This window comes from Phascolarctos cinereus, unplaced genomic scaffold, assembly GCF_003287225.1.
Source record: "Phascolarctos cinereus isolate Bilbo 61053 unplaced genomic scaffold, phaCin_HiC Scaffold_7;HRSCAF=346, whole genome shotgun sequence".
NCBI lineage: Eukaryota > Metazoa > Chordata > Mammalia > Diprotodontia > Phascolarctidae > Phascolarctos > Phascolarctos cinereus.
This window is the reverse complement of record NW_027556180.1, coordinates 90,875,337-90,895,022: the sequence shown is the minus strand read 5'-3', so window position 1 is coordinate 90,895,022 and position 19,686 is coordinate 90,875,337. Positions and strand designations below refer to the sequence as shown.

Sequence of the window (19,686 nt, the reverse complement as noted above, 5' to 3'; positions counted from 1 at the left end):
AAAAGTGCTTTGTAAATCTTAAAGTGCTATATAAATGCTTGTTATTATCATCCTTTTTTTATCTTCTCCAGTTTTTCCTACCCACTCTCCCTCTCCACCAACCTGTGACCTCAGAAGAAAAAAAAATCAACTTTCTGAAATCCATTTTGAAGGAACAATGATCGGCCTCTCTCAATGTATTTATTATTTTTCACAAATCAACTTTAGTTATACAGGAAAGTGTCAACTAAGATTTCTTTGTTTAATCCTTTCCTCTTTCTTTAAAAATCACAGATTAAAAGCAGAAAGTGACTCATTTCTGCAACTAACATTTTATTGGCAGACTGGCGGTTCTAAAGCTTTCCTATTTATTCTGAAGAGACAGAGTAAGAAGTACAAATAAACTACACTTAAAAAAATAAGACTTCTGAGTGCAGGCTGCTAAGACATTTCCTTTCCAAATTGGGTAGCCTGGGACTTCAGTTTCCATGTGTAACATGGTATAGAGTAAGTTTGCCCTTGAATTTTTGGGATTATAAATTTCTACAGTCATACTACTTTCTATTACAGTCTTTTAATCCTTCTTGAATTAAAATTTAAAAACAAGAGCCCTAGACTGAACAAAGCATCCATGGGCTGATTCCTAGATATAGCCAGTGCTTTCACTGTCAGCCTGCTCCCTTTGATTTTTTCTTTTCCTACTTTAATCTCGTTTCAGATTCAAATACATTCTGAATAGATGCAATTAACCTTAACAATGCATATAACCTTACAGTACTCTAAAGATTTTGCAGTAAGTAACCTCACCGTGTAATTGAACTAAGTTTTTCCCCCTTCTCCATTCTTCTGGGCCTCAACTGATTGTTATAGATATTAAGCATTTTCAAGCTTTCATCATCCCGTTGATTTATTGTTTTGCTCTTTCAGCTGTCACTGACTTCTCAAAAACAAAATGCCCACTCATTTTCTCTGATATTGTATTTGAACTGAAATGATTGCTCCTGGAGTCTTGACGGAGCACAATTGTAAGCCTTACTATGAAAATGAAATGTCGGGAAATGTTGAAACTTCACTCCAAAAAGGAAAGATATTCTCCCCCTCCCCAAATTTGGGTCTTGTTGATTTAATAGAATATAATAGAAAGCTGATTGATAATGCTCCCCTCCCAGAAGTCTGTTCATTAATCCCTTTGGCTATTAAGGCTATTTAGAACTAAAGACAATACGAATGTACCAAGTAGCCTGTCCACCATATTCCTAAGTGGATTCTCAACGATAGAACCTTAGCCATATTGTTCTAGAAAAATAATTTGAGTAATAACTCCCTTTTTCAATTAAGTCACGTAAATACATATTATATACAATGTGAATAGGTGTTCTGAGACGTGTCAATACCAGTAATATTTTCTTCTTTCAGTATCATCTGTTTCATTACACTGGAGGATTTCTACTTTCTCTCTACTTACAAAAATCAGTGAGCCTCCTCGCTAGTTTTAGTCTCTGAGAGATATGGCTTAAGGTTCACAGACTTAAGCTGGAAAGAACCTTAAAGGTCACTTAGTCCAGTCCTGTCATTTTTTCAGATAAGAAAGCTGAATCCCAGAAAAATTAAGTGACTTGCACAAGGTAGATTCACCATTTGGTAGTGATTCCTTCCATTTCCAAATCCAGCCCTTTTCCCAGGTTACCTGCAGCCCCTAAGAAGCACAGTATTAACTAATCTATTTCACTAAGTAACCCTACTCACTTACCCTCACCTCATTAGTTTGCTTTTTCAATGTTCCCATGTAAAAAATAAAACAGGTAAAGAGTCTTGCATTATTCATATGATAACAATAATAATAATAGCAGCTAGCATTTATATTGCATTTCAAGATCTGCAAAACATTTGAGATGTCACCTTGTTTGATAATCCCCCCTAACCCTGGGATTACGCCCATTTTACAGATAATGAAACTGAAGCCAAAAAAAAACCAAGAACATTTAAGTGACTTGCTCAAGATCACACAGCTAATAAGTGTCCAAGGTAGGCGGTCCCAATTCCAAGTCTACAACTCTATGAACTATGCCACCTTGCCGATTTCAGAGTAATCAGTACTCTGACCCCTTTAAACTCAATGAATCACACAGTTTAGTTGTTAAACTTTTTACTGATCCTTCAGAAAGGAGGTCTAAGGTGTTTTTTTTTCTTGAGATGGAACAAGAGTCAACTAACACATTGGGGTTGCCCCAATCACTCATGCACTCTAGCAACACTTCCTCCCCAACACAAAAAGAAAAAACTCGATCTCTATTCTTTTTAGGACATTGAGATACTATTTCACAGAGCTGGCAAGCACCTCAGAATGATCCCATTTATGCCATCTACTAGTCCACTCATACCATTCAGTACCTGTAAACAAGGTAAGTCAGGAATAAATTTTTTTAAAAATTCCTATTCCTCCTATCTATTAGAAGATACCTCACTACTCAATTGCATTTAAGAATTTCCAAGATTTAAACCAGGAAATCAGTTATAAAACCTAATAACCAGGCTATCATTTGGGACACGTTCCACTCCCAGAACACAGAGAGTATTTTCCCATATTAATTTTTCCTGAAGTACCTTTGTCACATGTTAGGGACTGGTAATCTTTTGTAAATGCTGAACCACGTCTTCACTTATTCACTTCTGTGAGGGCACAGGAGAAGGGGTGGAGCAGCAAAGAAGTTGCCATGGTCACCTTCCCCCTACCCAATAGACGTTGCCATGGGATGCCAGTATCTTTTAAGCCAAGAGGCAAAATACTCTCCAGCATCCAAGCTATGATTGGGAATACCCTGAAACAGTCTTGGATCTGAATAGACATTTTGTGAGAAAATGTCAATGCTTACATTTTCTCCTCTGAATGTGTAAATGTGAAATTATTGATATGAAGTTTATAAATATGTATATCTAAAATGATGGTGGATATTCAGGTCTTAAAATAGGCTTAGTTTCTCATATGTGGCCACAAGATTTCCCATATTCAGTAATGCCTCTCACAAAACTAGCGTTTATGGGTTCTACAAATATATTTCAAGGTCAAAATTCTTAAATTAGATTGTGGTGAAATTAGATTGAGTAACATTCACCTATGGGTAGATACTCCCCTCAAATTTTAGGTCTTTGGGTACTCCTAGGTTGGAAATAAATTGTTGAAAGGGAAAGTGATAGCTTGGATTTTGTCCTTCAGTTTATAGGCACATGTGCTTCTCTGGAAAGCCCGAGTGACTCCAAAATCATATAATCTGTTATCTTTGTCAGTACCATTATCTTTCAAGCCTGATCATAGAATGCATTCTTAAAAGTCTATTACCAAGACTAAGTTAAGAAGGAGAAAATGAGTTTTTTTCATGAGGTTTAAATTCTCTTTAAATTTACTAGGGTATGTACAGGTAGAACAGCTAGGGGGCACCATAGTGCACAGAGTGCTGGGCCTAGAGTCAGGAAGATCATCTTTCCGAGTTCAAATCCAGCCTCATACACTTACTAGCTGTGTGACTCTGGGCAAGTCACTTCATCCTGTCTGCCTCAGTTCCTCATCTATAAAATGAGCTTGGGCCATCTCTAGTCATCCTGATCCATATCTTGCCACTAACCCAGATGGCTCCAGAGGAGAAAGGGAGGCTGGTGACCTTGCACAGCCCTCTCTCACTTCAATCTAACTCACTCACAAGCCATGGCATCATCCTCCTGATGTCATGGCCCTCTTCAAGAATGAAGGACAAACAACAACCACATGATCTAGGGAAGGAAATAAAAAAACATTCCAGTATCTTTGCCAAAGAGGGTCACAAAGAGTCACACACAATGGAGACGACAACAACAAAAAATACAAATATCAGGATACAAAAATATACAAATCATTAGCATTTCTAGATAGCAACAGCAAAAATCAGGAAGAAATCATACAAAAAGATATATTCAAATGCATAAGTATTTTGAAATCATTCTAAGATAATCTTATAGGAATGCAAATACAAAACAATCTTTAAGTAAAGAAAACACACAATTAGAGGAATATTATTGTTCATGATGTTTCTTCTAGCTGGGTCCCACAATAAAGCACTTACCAAAGTTATTTTATGGATTTAATACCAGGCAAAATTACCGAGGGAAGGATTTATAGGTCAGGTTGATAACTGAACTTGTGGCTTCATTGGGGTACATGGAATTCCCAGATGAGAAAACTTTCTAATGCAGGTCACCTTCTCTGCAACTTACTGTCTTAGAGAAGTGTCTGATGTACTTAAAGGTTATGTAATTTGTTGAGAGTCATATGGGCAATTTATGTCACAGGCAGGATTTGAACCCAATTCTGAGACCAGCTTTATAGAGCTAGCCAAAATAATAACTTAATGTGTTTGGAAGAACAAAAGGTCTAGAATTTCAAAGGAAATTATGGGAAAAGTAGGAATAAAAGTAAAATAGAATTGCTAGATCTCAAATTGTGAATCAGTAATCGCTAAAACTTTTTGGTACTCATTAAAAAATAGAAAAGACAGGGGAATCAATTAGATAAACAAGAATCAGAAACAAACTCGACAGGGTTAGTGTTCAATAAACCCAAGGACTAACTACCTGGAGAAGAACTATTTGACAAAGACAGATGGGAAACTTGGAAGGTGGCAAATAGGCTTAGACCCATTGCTTACACTATACCACAATGAGTTCCAAATGGACACCTTGACTTAAAAATAGAAGTTGTGTCATGTTAGAAATTGGAGGATGTTTAAAAATGTTATGTTAAAAAAAGATGAAGCTATCTTTCACAATTATGAGTAGTTAAACAAAGAATAGAGAACACACACAAAATGGAAAATTTAGCCTATAGAAAAAAAGAGTGGGATCTTTCTAGAAGACGGTAGAATAGAAATAAATGACCCAAGCTGTGCTACATCCCTTCAAAAATTGTAGCAATTGTGTCAAAGATAAAAGGACCAAGAACAAAAATATATTTGCAAGGAAAATAATCACGAGGAAAAAGGAAAAAGACAGAAATAACTCATCAAAAAAAACCCTTAAATACAAACATAATACATAGAGTAATAAAAATTATAATAGAGACAAGAAAGGGGGTGCAGAGGAAGGTTCAAAAGCAAAACTGACCAAAAGACTAATTGGAAGAGGGTCCAATAAGATCAACAAGAGAAATTAAGAAGTGGTATCTATTAAATTATAACTTTGGATATTAATGGTTGTTTTTATCTACAAATAAAAAGGTTATAAAATGTATAGTGATAAGACACAATGATATTTTGCTTAAAGGAAATAAGGCTAAGAAAGGAAGATATTTATTGGGCTAAAATGAAAAGTTGAGAGAAAAAGTATGCTTTGCTTGACTCCAGAAAATTAGGAGGTAGAATCATGATTCTAGATAAGGTTAATGTCAAGATTGACTTTGACTAAACTGTTAAAGGAGATGATTCCATTCAACAAAAAGCATTGATTAAGTACCTACTACATGCTAGGACAAGGGACAGGAACCTGTGGCCTCAGTTGTCCTATGAAGTTTGGATCCAGTCAAAGGGCCACACTTGAGGACCTAGAGGCTTACATGTGGCCTTGAGGCCCCAGGTTCCCGACCTGCAGCAGCTAGGTCCTCTTTTAGGTTCCTGGAAACAGAAAGACCAAAATAAAACTTGCTACCCCAATATTCTTTTGGGGAGAAAAAAACACCGACATAGAAAGTTAAATACAAAATCTGAACAAAGCACTTTTTGAGGAGAAGTCAGTAAATCAAGATAGGCTTTCTGTAGGAGGTTGAGCTTTTAAGAAAGTTGGGGGGGGGGAGGAACTAAGTGGCAAAGTAGATAAAGCACCAGACCTGGAGTCAGGAGGGCCTGAGTTCAAACCCAGCTTCAAACCCTGGGCAAGTCACTTAATCCTTACTGCCTCAAAAAAAAAAAAAAAGGTAATTAAGAAAGTTAGGATTTCTATGACACAGAAGTGGAGAGACAATACATACCAGGTAGGAGGTACAGCTTGAATAAAAGCACACAGAAGGGGAATGGGGGATCATATAGCACACAAGCTAGCCTGTCTGGAATTTAGAAAGCAATAAGCCTGAAAAGGTAACTTGGAGACTGAACCGAAACATGGATTTTTTAACTGCAAAGGAATTTCAAGAGGAAACCATTTGGGTTCCTTGAACAAACAAGCAGCGTAGCCATAACTGTGTTTTCCCCATTTTAGTTTGGCAACTTTGTGGAGGATGGATTGGTGTCTGGGAGACCAATTAGTAGGCTATGGTAGTAGTTAAGGCAAGAGGTGAAAAACATCTGAACTAGGGTAGTAGCTATATAAGGGGGAAAAAAAAAGACTACTGACACAGAACATTGTACAGAAAGAGACATGACAAAATCTGGCAGCTGAGGAATAAGAGTGAGGTGTTGAGGATGATATCAGGGTTGTGAACCTGGTTCTCTATTCCATGGAATGGAGAAGTTAGAAAAGGGAGAAGGTTTGGGAGGGGGAAAAATGTAATGAGTTCAGTTTAGGATCTGCTGAGTTTGAGATGCCAATTGGATATCTTGCTGGAGATACTCACTGTACAGTCAGGGTAGGCCTAGAGTTCAGGATTATAGGGGGGAAAAAAGGAACAAATAATCCCAACGATATGTAAACTTTTCAAAAATAAAGCTTGCACTCTACACAATTTTCTCAGAAAAGTATAGTTCTGATCCCCAGCCAAGGAAGGAAAAAGCAAGATTGCTGGCTGAGGGTCAGAAGATCTAGGTTTGTATCTTGGTCTACCCTTTATGATCTGTTAAGTGACCCTTGACTAGTCATTTAGATATTCTAGACCTGAGGTTCCTCATCTATGAAATGAAGGAGTCAGATTAGACTTCTGAGGTTCCTTTCAGGTCTAAATTTATAATCCTATGGCAAAGAAAGAGCTATAGGCCAATAATGATTATCCATGTTAATAATATAATGGCAAATAAAACACAGCAATAGGTTGAAAAGTTGCAAGTGGGAAAACTAGGAATGCAGGAGTAGTTGGAAAAAAGCTACAATCAGGGCAGGTAGGTGGTGCAGTGGATACAGCACCAGTCCTGAAGTCTGGAGGACCTGAGTTCAAATCCAGCCTCAGACCTAACACTTACTAGCTAGTCACTTAACCCCATTACCTAGCCAAAAAAACCAAAAACAAACAAAAAAAAGTGTTAAAAAGAAAAGAGCTACAATCTTAAAATTCGTATTAACTATAAAAAAGTCACACATTCATATAAACAGATGCAAAAAAAGATGATTTTAAAAAATAGTAATTTCTGTTACTTAAAAGCGAAGAATAGGAAGGAGTCTTCCTTAACATAATAAAAATAATTTATTTAAATGCAAGAGCCAGCATTATGAGTCTCTACCACTTTGAACAATTTTAGTAAACATGGATAAATGTAGATTTCTAGAAAGTAAAAAGAACTGATACAAATTCATCAGAGCCATTTTCCAAATGATAAGTGGTCAAAGGAGAAAGACTGGACTTGCAGCTTTGCCCCGGCCACATTTTCCCCTACATTTGTGTCATTTCTAGTTTCAATTTTTTTTTTGCTAGACAATGGGGTTAAGTGACTTGCCCAGGGTCACACAACTAGTAAGTGTTATGTGTCTGAGGCCAGATTTGAGCTCAGGTCCTCCTGAGTCCAGAGCCAGTTCTCTGTCCACTGCACCACCTAGCTGCCCCCTCTATCCTTTCTAAATGGGCATGTGATGTAAATCTTTTCCTATAACCAACTGGATAGTATAAGGGAGGGAGTGCTGGAGGGAGCGGGAAGATCCAGATTTGAATCCACTCTCACACTTGCTATGTAACCCTGGGGTAATCACATAACCTCTATCTGCCTCAGTCTCACCTCCCAAAGTTGCTGGCAAATCTTAAAGCACACTCTAAATGCTAGCTAGTATTATTATTCACATATACCCCGTGGTCATATATGTTCCCTATGTATGCGCCTTCTCAGCGTGCTTCCTGGTTACCTGTGTTCTATTACAGATGTACTCTTTCTCAATGGTGGCATGTTAACCTGTGAGGAAATTTGTCCCACCTGTGTGAAGTCTTTTGTCACTTTGTTTGCTATGGTGTTCCTTGTGTAAAATTAATTGCTCATCTGGTTGACAGGTAAAAGTAAATACCAGGGGGAGGAATGGGGGCTAATTCAAAGTGTCTTGAACTCAGGACATCTTTTGTGGGGAATCCACCAGCTGCAGCAAGTGAAGATAATATTTCCCAAATTAATTCTGGGTTTGATTATACAGATGAAAAGTCAATAGTGTATTCCATAGAACTAAAAAAAATAATAAAATTCATACAAAATGACAAAAGGTCAAGAACATCAAGGGAAATTAAGAAAAAGATGGAAAGGGAAACATTGCACAGCAGTTTGCTAAACCTAGAATTATAAAACACTCATTCCAAAATAATTACTGTACAGGCTAGATAACACCCCGACAAAATAATGGAAACAAATCAAAACAAGTAGCAAATGGATCAACAATCTAGATATATTAATATGCCTATATAACAAAACAAATAATTTATTATTATCTTGTACAATGGTGAAGAGGGGATAAATTTCCTCCAAATCATAGTTTTAAGAATTTATCTCTTGACCGGAAGAAATTTTAGGAGATAAAAATAGCACCACAAAAAACAATGCTTCCAGAATGTGGAAAGAAATTTGAAAAGTGGATTCTATTTGTCAAATAAAAGTCTGACATCTAAAGAATATGAGAAGGAGCAGCTAGGTGGCACAGTAGATAGAGCACCTTGGATTCAGGAGGACCTGAGTTCAAATCAGACCTCAGACACATAACACTTACTAGCTGTGTGACCCTGGGCAAGTCACTTAATCCCATTGCCTAACAAGAAAAGGAAAGGGAAAGGGAAAGGGAAAGGGAAAGGGAAAGGGAAAGGGAAAGGGAAAGGGAAAGGGAAAGGGAAAGGGAAAGGGAAAGGGAAAGGGAAAGGGAAAGGGAAAGGGAAGAAAAGGAAAGAAAAGGAAAGGGAAAGGAAAGAGAGAAAGAAAGAGAGAAAGAGAAAGAGAGAAAGAGAAAGAGAGAGAGAAAGAGAGAGAGAGAAAGAGAGAAAGAGAGAAAGAGAGAAAGAGAGAAAGAGAGAAAGAGAGAAAGAGAGAAAGAGAGAAAGAAAGAAAGAGAGAAGAAGAAAGAAAGAAGAAAGAAGAAAGAAAGAAAGAAAGAAAGAAAGAAAGAAGAGAAAGAAAGAAAGAAAGAAAAAGAAAGAAAGAAAGAATATAATAAACTGACACAAATTTCAGAATAAGAGCAATTATCTAATGGATAATTGGGTAATGGAGAGGCAATTCTTGATGAAATAGGCAACTCTTGAAAGGTGAAAAACCAGCATGTGAAAAAGATGTAATAATCAGAAAAATAGATCTTAAAAACAATCGAGATTCCACCTGACCCAAATCCAACTGACAAAGATGATTTTAATAAACAAGCATTTATTAAGTGCTATGTGTCAGGTGTTGGGGATTCAGAGACAAATGAGAAGTCCCTGCCCTCAAGGAGCTTATGTTCTATTGGGGATGACATATACTGCACATTTATTGTGGTTGTCGAATCATTTTTCAGTCATGTCAGAATCTTTGTGACCCCATTTGGGGTTCTCTTGGCAAAGATACTGGAGTGGTTTGCCATTTCCTTCTCCAGCTCATTTTACAGATGAGGAAAACTGAGGCAACAGGATTAAGTGACTTGTACAGGGTCACACACTTAATAAGTGTTTGGGCCAGATTTGAACTCAAGAAGATAAATCCTTGACTCCAGGCCCAGCACTCCATCCACTGCACCACCTAGTAGCTGGAACATACAGACATTCTAGGGGAGAAAAATACCATCCTCTGCTTGTTTGGTGTGAGTCTGTCAGAGACAAATGTATTATGTTCTTTAAAAAAGTTGATCCAAGCAGATAGCAAACAGAAGTCAGATAAATTATACCGATTAGAACATAACAAACTAGATACAAAGTCAATGAGTTCTTCCACAGGGAAGAAAATAGCTCAGCTCAGTCAGAAGAGTGAAAGTCCCCAATCTCACCCAAGGGGAAATACCCTGAAGTCTCTAGAGGGGTAAACTGAGAATAAATCCATGATGGAGGTGCTGGTTTCTCTACATGTCAGCCTCTTCCCAGAGTCTCTCTCTCTTTCCCCCCAGGGAACTTGGAACTATCACATTCTCACTTGAAGCTGAGAGCTAGAAGCTTTGACTAAATTCTGTGGATGGGAATGAGAAAAAAGAACCAAAAGACATAGTTTTCTCTACTAACCAAAAATCTGTCAGAACTTACATTTTTATAGCAACCATGAACAAAAGGCCACATTCCACAGAGTAGTAAAGTACAAAGTGCAACTGTAGGGTTTCATTGGTAAAGCATGGTCAGGCTCTGCAGGACATTCAGATGGGGACAAACCACCACCTACCTCTTCTCTAGGTGTCCCAAGAGAAGAGTGAAGTTAGTGCCACAACATGTCAGCCTTGATTGATTCACAAAAGCACAGCAGACCAGGCAATAAGGCACGTGTTGACACAAATCATTGACTCAGCTGATCTCACTCTGTACTTACTAATGGAAGTCAGAATGAGTGACTTAGGGTTGACATGACACATACCTTCTGGTACTTGAAGATTAGGACTAGAAGAGGGGATGGAGCTGAAAGGACAGAGTGTCCACAAACATTGGATGTTTAGGGTTGATGGGCCCTTGGGTACAGGTGAGCCTGTCTTACCAGAGCAGTATAATTTACACCATGGGGAAATGGCATCGATCCACCAATTGGAAGTAGGCTTTAAATGGCAATAGTATGGACTGTACTGCTCTCCTCGATTTCCAAAAGGTGGCTATAATTAAAGACCCTTACAAAGAGCTCTGTTTTCACTTTTCCCTCCCATCAGACACTTGAAAGCTGAAGACAGGTTGCTAAGAAACACACACGACCTGGTGGTCAGTAAACAGTGCTTTTGATTTCATCCTGTGCTTTTTGAAGGAATTCACGCAAACCAGAACTTTGAAAATTATCCAGTTTAGGATTCCCTTTGAAGGGTGAGCTGGGTAATTTCAAATAGGTACATTTCTCTTGTCCTCAGGATAACAGAAGTCATGCAACAGTAAGACCTCTTTAATTTTCAGTAACCCACAAATCTAGAATCCTCAGCACTTACTCCTAACAGGTCGCAGGCCCAAGGCTGAATATTCATTATGTATACGCATATTACATGTAATTTTTCTTCTAAAAAAAGCTCTTAGCCTTTCATTCAAGAACATCTAATAAGCATTAGCAGTTAAATCTGCTCAGGTTTCTGCTTTTGATTAAATTGCATGTCACCTCACTCAAAAGAGCTCATTTATCCCCCAGAGGAAATAGAGACAGGACTGTGATTTCAGTAGCATAGGAAACTCCCTGTACTCATACAGGTAAATGCCTGCTCTGCACTTTATACACCTGCTCTCACACTATAGTGTGAGAGAATTGCTTAGAGCATGGGCAAATTAAGTGACTTCCCCAGGGTCACATAGCCAATATGTGTCAGGAAGGACTTGAACCCAAGTCTTCCTGGCTCCAAGGCTAGCTCTCTAACTGCCACTCCACACTGCTGCCTCTAATATAAGGACAAGATTGAGCAAAACAGACTCTGAGATTTTAAAATAATTGTCCAGTTCCCTCCATTCTGTTGGACCACACTATTTTATTACTACTAATAAACTAGTTATGAAACCTCTCCTTGAACACCTCTAACTTTAGGAAATCTCAAAACTCATTCTGATTATTGTCAGGTCCTTCTTTCTATTCAGATAAAGACTGATTGATTCCCATTCATTTTCATGGGTTGGTCTTGGTTTTGCCTTCTGAGGCCAAGCAAAAGAAGGTAAATTCTTTCATCCCAGTCCTTTAAGCATTTGAAAGCCCATTACTTAGCATTTTAGCTGGGTTGTAAAAGATTTCTGGAGGAAGGCATTAACTAGGTGCAAGGCAATACAACTCAGAGTCCACTCCCAGAAAGGGGATAGTTAAGATAAATACTACGGAGAGATAAGGGCAGGAGTTATAAGAAATTTAAGGAAGGGATCACTTTCACCCGATTTTGTGGTCTTAGACCCTCAACGTATTTCTTTCTTCTCTCCCTCCTAACCCCCATTCTTCAATCTGTCCCTAGTGGTCAAATTCACGAAGTGCGTACTATGTACAAAGTACTTTGAGGTGTTGCTAAAAAAAAAAAAAGTTTCGCCGTATTTACTCGGTCAGTTCAGGTTTCAGCTTTGGCACATCGCCACTATTTGCACAGAAAATCCTTTATAGAGATGCTACCTACCTACAGCCCTCGTCTTTCACTGGTGGCTGGCTGTTCACCTGAGGTCAAGTTCAGTGCCTTTTTAAAGAACTGAGTTAGGGAGAAGAGATGTTCCCTCAATCGAAAAGGGGAGCGGGGCGTATAGAGTGTTCTATGAAGTTTTGTGATCCAGCAGGCCCTTAAAACAAGAACCGTCTGGGATCTCAGAAGCCATCTAGTTCAACTCCGTCATTTACAAAGAGGAAACTAAGGACCAAGGAGGCTAAGTGACTTGCAATGAACTTGTAATTTGTTAGGATTCACACCGGTGTTTTAAAAAGATTAAACTTCCCAGATGTGGACAACTGCCTATGAGGGTAAAACCTAAGCAGAGAGGAGGGGCCGCCTCCAGCGGACGCGGCTCACGTTAAGACTTACTGCTCTTGCGTCCGGTGTCCAGGTCCGGAGCTCTCCAGCGACGGGTCTTCATGGGAAGCCCCAGGACTCAGCCTCCGGCCTTGCGGCAAGCCCAGCTCGGGCCGCCTCCCAGCTGTGTCCCAAGCAGCAGGAGAGGAAAAAGCGGCTGCGAGAAAGGAACCCTGGTTCGGCTGTACATGGTCAGTGGGTCTCCGTGGAGGGCAGGGGCGCAGCGCTCCAGCCGGCAGTTCATGCAAGCCGTCGGGGAACAGGACTCCAAGGCAGCTGGTGGCTGGCTCTCGAGGGCTCTCTGGTCTTGAGGGAAAAACGAAAGCGGCTGGGAAAAACCCACTCTTATGTTTCGATTTCTCCACTCCCGGCTCACACCCCAAAAGCTTATTCAGCACTCCTGATTTCCTTCCTCACTCCGTAGCAGGGGCGCTGCCCTCAGGCCCCCCCAGACTCCGGACCCTCACCAGGCAGCAGCTTCCTCAGGCTCTCTCGTTCTAGGCGTCGACCTCCCGGAGCTTCTGTTGAGGGCTGCCCGTGGCAACAAGCTAACTAACCTGAACAAGATCAATTCCACCTGCATTAAGCGGCCTAGCTCTCAAGGCCTCTAAAAAGAGCCTCACCGCAGAGATCAGTTTCTCAAATGGTCATTGTTACTGGCAATGCCATTCACCTGTAGAGTCAGAGTTAAAAATCCATTGGCTAACAGCCTCATCCCCACTCTGGGGCACATCTCCGTCATTAATGATAAGAAGTAAAAAGACTATTAATGGGGGGAGGGTGAGAAGGGGAAGAGGGAGACGGTAGGTTAGCTGGTTAGTTGTTCAGTTCATTCCACCACCCAGCCCTAATTTTAGTTCAGGCTACCTAGAAACAGACTGAACCATAGGCCACAGAAAAGATAAACCTTTAAGAGAAAGGATCCTGGACCTATAATCACAGTCATTTAAATCCTGCCTTATCTTTTATCCTTTGCTTTTTTTTAAGTACTGCTTACTTGATGGGGCTCCTAATTATATTTAAAAAAAAAAGGAGACAGCTGGCAAAAAAATTCCCTCAATGAAGTTAGGGATGCCGCTGCTTCATTTTCAAGGACTCACAATCCTTAAGGTTTTCTTTGTTTTCTGATTTCATTTCAGGGCTTTCATTCTAGACTTGAAGTCAGGAAACCAAGAGTCTTATTGGTCTCAGAACTAAAATCACTTAATCTCATCTGCCTCAGTTCCTCAACTCAAAAATGGGGATAACAATTGTGCCATAGTCCCTAGGTCGTGGTGAGGATAAAGTAAGATGATATATGTAATGTGCCTAGCAGATTTTAAGGTGCTATACAAATGTTAGCTTATTATTATCTGCTAATAACCCTGTACTAGTTGTTTTTCTTTTTCTAGGCTTTAGAGGTGACTGGAAGGGATCTCTGAGGTCATCTTCTCTAACCTTCTCATTTAGAAGATGAAGAAACTGAGGCCCAAACTTGTCCAAGGTCACATAGGGAGTGACTAGCAAAGGGAAGATTCCTCTGATACCACAGTCTTGGGATTCTTTTTAATTTAATTTAATTTTTTCAATTAATGGAAATATTTTTTCTCTCCTTCCCATCTCTTACCTCACACTCATTAAAAAAGGTAAAAAAACAAACAAAATAAAAAGCCGTGTAACAAATCGCCATAGTCAACAAAAACAAATTCCCATTTTGGCCATGTTCAAAATTGTGTGTCTCATTGTGCAATCTGAGTCTGTCACTTCATTCAGAAGTGGGTTTCATATTTCATTTATGGAACCCCTAGAATAATGCTCACTGTGCTGATCAGAGCACTTAAGCTCTAGACCACAGTATAAATAGGCCATCTCCATAAGGCCATAAATGTGCTTGTGAATAATTTTGTATTATAGCTCTCTGTATATATGTCTTATCCTCATATATGCTGTAAGTGCTTTGAGGGCAGGAATTCAGTCTCATCTCAGCCAAGTGGAGCTTAGTAAGTGTCGATTGAATAACAATATAATAAATAAATAACAATATAATGAAAAAATCTCAGAGTTGAAAGTTAGGGTGTGTGTGTGTGTGTGTGTGTGTGTGTGTGTGTGTGTGTGTAAGCCTGTCAAGTCTGTAAAGCTAGAAGGAAAATAATAGTTAAGGGCTAAAGACCCCCATGAGGAATTTGCCACCACAGATCTCCAGGGGGATCATCCCCAAAGTATTACAAAGGCAAGGTGATGCTGTAGAAAGAGAATTAGATTTGCAATCAGAGGACCTGGGTTAAAACACAGGCTTTTACCATTTACCCAGAGCTCCCTGTGTGGTTCTGAACTAGAGTTATTTAACCTTACAGGGAAAATATTATCTATTGATGTGGTTTGAACCTAGCTTTGTATGGTTGGATATAGTTTGACCCTCAGTGTGAGGCATGGGTCATTGGGACCTTAGGGACCCCCTGAGAAGCTGGGGATCTCTAGTAGTGGGATGATTGAACCCCAGCCAGGTCTTATCTGGGGTCCACCCAGGTCTTGGATCCATCCAGGGCATTTGTGTTTTAACTTCACCCACATGTTGTTAAAAGCTGAATGCAGATATTTTTTCTTTCCTCCAGCTTTTCATCTTCCATGTGTTGTCTTCCCCCATTAGAATGTAAATTCCTTGTGGGCAGGGACTACCTTTCTTTTTGCTTTAGCATACATAACTCCTTAGCCCTCTGACTGAGTGAACTGAATAAACAATTATCATCACCCCAAAGTGGGCTTCCTTGGGAATTACTGAGTTCCCCTTCACTAAAGGTCTTTAAGCAAAGGTTGGATGTATTGTGATAGGGTTCTTTTCCAGATCCAGTTGAACTGGATGACCTCTGAGATCTCTTCCAAATCTGACATCTTGTAATTCTGAAAGCCTATGCTCTCTGAGTTTGTCCATTGGAGACACTGGACAAGCTTAGTGACAGCATTTTGGTTTGTTTGTTTGTTTGTTTGTTTGTTTTTTTAAACATAAATTTATTTATTTTTAGTTTTCAACATTCACTTCCACAAGTTTTTGAGTTCCAAATTTTCACCCCATCCCACCCCTCCCCCCACCCCAAGATGGCATGCATCCTGAAAATCCCTTCCCTTAGTCTGTCCTCTCTTCTATCTCTCTCCCCTTTTCTTATCCCCTTCCTCTTCTATTTTCCTGTAGGGCAGGATAGCCTTCTGTACCCCATTTCCTGTATTTCTTATTTACCAATTGCATGTGAAAACATTTTTTTAAAACATATGTTTTTAAAACTTTAGGTTTCAAATTTTCTCTCTTCCTCCCTCCCCACCCACCCTCATTGAAAAGGCAAGCAACTCAATATAGGTGTGACAGCATTTTGAAAAACCAGACAAATCCCTCCACGTCCTTGAGGTTATTTTAACCTTCGATCTGTGTAAGGGTTATTGGCAGATGGAGTTAAGTCTCAGAGCCAGACCACACTTATTGGAAAATAAAGCCTTAAGGAAGGTGGATTTGGAGTTCATCTAAGCATGCAATCTCTCCCCTGTTTGGGATAGTCCTTTACAGAACTGGAGAGGTTGCATTATATTCTATTTCAACCCTCTCACTTTGACTTATTTTTAAAAACCAAAGCTTACTCCAAGAGGGAGCAAGCAGCCCTTCTCATCAGTTACCCAAATATGGTATCACAAATCTTTCTCTGGGATCTACCTATTCAATACCTTCTTTATTTGGAAAAGCCCCAAAAATATATTAGTGGGAGTTTTGTTTCAAAGAGGAAAACACTGATTTTGGTAATGAGTCACAGCTTCAGACTCTCAGAGAAAGGGGAAAACCAATTCACTTCAGGTAGCTAAACATCTAAAAGCATTTTTCAGGAACAAACTTAGTGTACAATGTAAATAGTGTTTGGAATGTAGTAAATACTTCATATATGTTCTTGAATTTAGTTTTAGTAGTACTTCATCCTATAAATAAATAAAAGAAACTAAACCAACAACAATAAAAAAAATATCTTGCAGTTCTCATGATTGGTCTGGTCCTTAGCACCATCAGATTCTCATTTGGCGACAAAGGAACTCCATTGGATTGTGAAATCCTTGAGAACAGGTGGTACCGCCTTTGCCCTTTCTTTGTCTCCCTACTGCTTAGCACATTGCTTGGCACACAGGTGGCACTTAATAAACTCAACTTGCTGTAGGAGATAATGCAATCAACTCCCATTAGATCAAATTGTAGAATCTTTTTTTTTTGAAATAGTATTTTAATTTTTCCAATTACATGTAAAGATGGTTTTCAACATTCATTTTTTATAAAATTTTGAGTTCCAAATTTTTTCTCCCTCTTTCCCTCTTGTCCTCCTTCCCCAAGATGGCAAACAATCTGATGTAGGTTATACATGTGCAATCTTGTAAACATATTTCCACATTAGTCATGTTGTGAAAGAAGAAACAGAACAAAAGGGAAAAGCTATGGAAAAATTTTTAAATAGTGAAAATAGTATACTTCCATCTGCATTCAGACTCCCATAGTTCTTTCTCTGGATGTGAATAGCATTTTCTATCACGAGTCTTTTGGAATTGTCTTGGATCATTGTACTGCTGAGAACAGCTAAGTCTATCATAGTTAATCATCACATAGTGTTACTGTGTATAATGGTCTTCTGGTTCTGCTCATTTCATTCAGCACCAGTTCGTATAAGTCTTTCCAGGTTTTTCTGAAGTCTGCCCGCTCATCATTTTTTATAGCACAATAGTATTCCATTACATTCACATACCACAACTTGTTCAGCCATTCCCAACTGATGGGCATCTCCTCAATTTCCATCAAATTGTTGAATCTTAGAGGGAGAAGAAACCTTTGAGTTCACCTAATTGCACCCAATGCAGGAATCCCCTTGGTAAAATGCTTATAAGAGAGCCCTTGTCATCTGACCAAACTTTCCACTACCACCCATTCCATTCTCCTTAATAATACCAAGTACATCGCCAGTTTGTCAAAAGTAGAATCAGCCCTAATAAACAATGAATGTCTTAAATATTTGTGTGTATGCACATATATAATCCAATTTATAACCAGGTCGTTAGTTTCCTTATTTTATGATTTAAGACAGTAGTATCAGACTCAAATAGAAACGAAACAGTATATAAGGATTCTTAAAAACTGCATATTAGAAAAACACATATTATCTATGTTCATTTATATTTCTTTTTTGTAAATGTTTCCCAATTACATTTTAATCTGGTTCCTCCCTCCTCTTTCTCCACCCCCCCCCATACAACCAGCAGGCTGAGTCTGATTTAAAAGGTCAACAACCTTCACTTTCCTTTGCCTGAAATTATACTAATTATGGATTTGGGGGGAAAGGGCATATAATCCTCTTTTAAAATCCAAATACCCTTGAACAAACCATTAGTCATCTACATCTTAGTGTGAATTGGCTTAATTAGGCTAACCAGGTTCCTGTATGAGTTGATTCTATAGCAGAAAAAGGAGTAACAATAAAATTAATTAAAATAGACAACATTTTTTGAAATCTGTCTTACTTTTTTTAACTATAAAAGTTATGTAAAGCCCTATTCTTATCTTTGCTGTGTGTTTAGATGTTCCATGCATAAGCAGATTGTTGTTCGTTCATACCCGACTCTTTATAACCCAGTTTGAGGTTTTCTTGGCAAAGATACTGGAGTAGCTCGCTATTTCCTTTTCCAGCTCATTTTACAGATGAGGAAACTGAGGCAAATAGGGCTAAATGACTTGCCCAGAGTTATAAAGCTAGTAAGTATCTGAGGTCCTATTTGAACTCAGATCTTCCTTGAGGTCCAGCATTCTGTCCACTGAGCCATCAAGCTGCTTACATAAGCAGGTTAGCATTTTGCAATTTCCCAAGCATTCTTTTGAAATAGTTCAAGCTTCTTTTGTCTGGAAGATGATAAGAATATATTTAGATAATGCATTTGGAATTTTTTCAGTATATCATTATTTCCTAACGTGATGCTAAATGTTATTTCCCCCACCTAAATATGGTGTGATTTAGTGAATGAAGAGCTGGCCTCGGGGTAAAGCAAAGCTGGGTTCAGGTCTCAGCTGTGCCACATACTGGCTGGGTGACTCTGTTAAGTCCCTTAAGCCTCTGGCGGTGGGGAACCTCTCTAAGCCCATAAATAGATCAAAGAAGCATCTCTGCATGGGCAGAGAGAGTTTCTTCCCTAAGAATTCCCTTTAGAGATGAAATCACAGGTCCAGGAAAAAGGGATAAAAGATTCTAAAAGCAGGGGTTTTTTTCTGTTTTGGCAATAACAGCTAACAAAACACTAACCTGATATTGTGACACATCATTGTGATCCATTGGTCTCTGCTGTAAAAATGTCTTAGGTAACTTGTCATTGTGGTGGCTTGGTTTTTCTTTATATCTCCAGCACTTAGACTAGTACAGTAAGCACTTAAATACTTGTTGATTGATTGATTATGTCAATATAAAAAATATTCTTTTTTTTTTAAACCCAAGCTGTGATTTCATCTTTTTCTAGAGTGCTATGCTGCAACTTGGAGTCTTAAAGAGATGTCTCGGGAACGGAGAATAAAATGAGGCAGAAGTGGGACTTGAGGTCAAATCAATAAGCATTTATTAAATACTTACCGTATATACAGAAAAAAAACAAAAAAAATAGTCCCTGCCTTCAAAAAGCTTACAATCTAATGGGGGATACAACATGTAAACAACTATGTACGAACTATGTAAAATATGTAAGGATAATTTGGCCACTAGGTGGCGCCATGGTGCACAGTGGGCTTACAGTTTAGAAGATGAGTCTTCTGAGTTCCAATATGACCTCAGACACTTACTAGCTGTGTGACCCTGGACAAGAAACTTAACCTTGTTTGCCTCAGTTTCCTCATCTATAAAATGAGGTGGAGAAGGAAATGGCAAAAAAAAAAATCCAGTATTTTTGCCAAAAAAAAAAAAAGCAGGGGTTCATGGAGAGTCAGACATGGCTGAACAG

General features: G+C 38.9%; 1 protein-coding gene across 1 annotated transcript in view; it reads right to left on the bottom strand.

The window, feature by feature from the left end:
- EPSTI1 (epithelial stromal interaction 1) overlaps positions 1–13,223 on the bottom strand; it is a 110,117-nt gene extending 96,894 nt beyond the window's left edge. Inside the window, 2 exon segments of the mRNA XM_078147606.1 lie at positions 12,730–12,871; positions 12,874–13,223. Of these exon segments, the coding sequence (XP_078003732.1) occupies positions 12,730–12,871; positions 12,874–12,961 (230 nt within the window). The 5' untranslated portion in view covers positions 12,962–13,223.
- Positions 13,224–19,686: the final 6,463 nt, after the last annotated feature.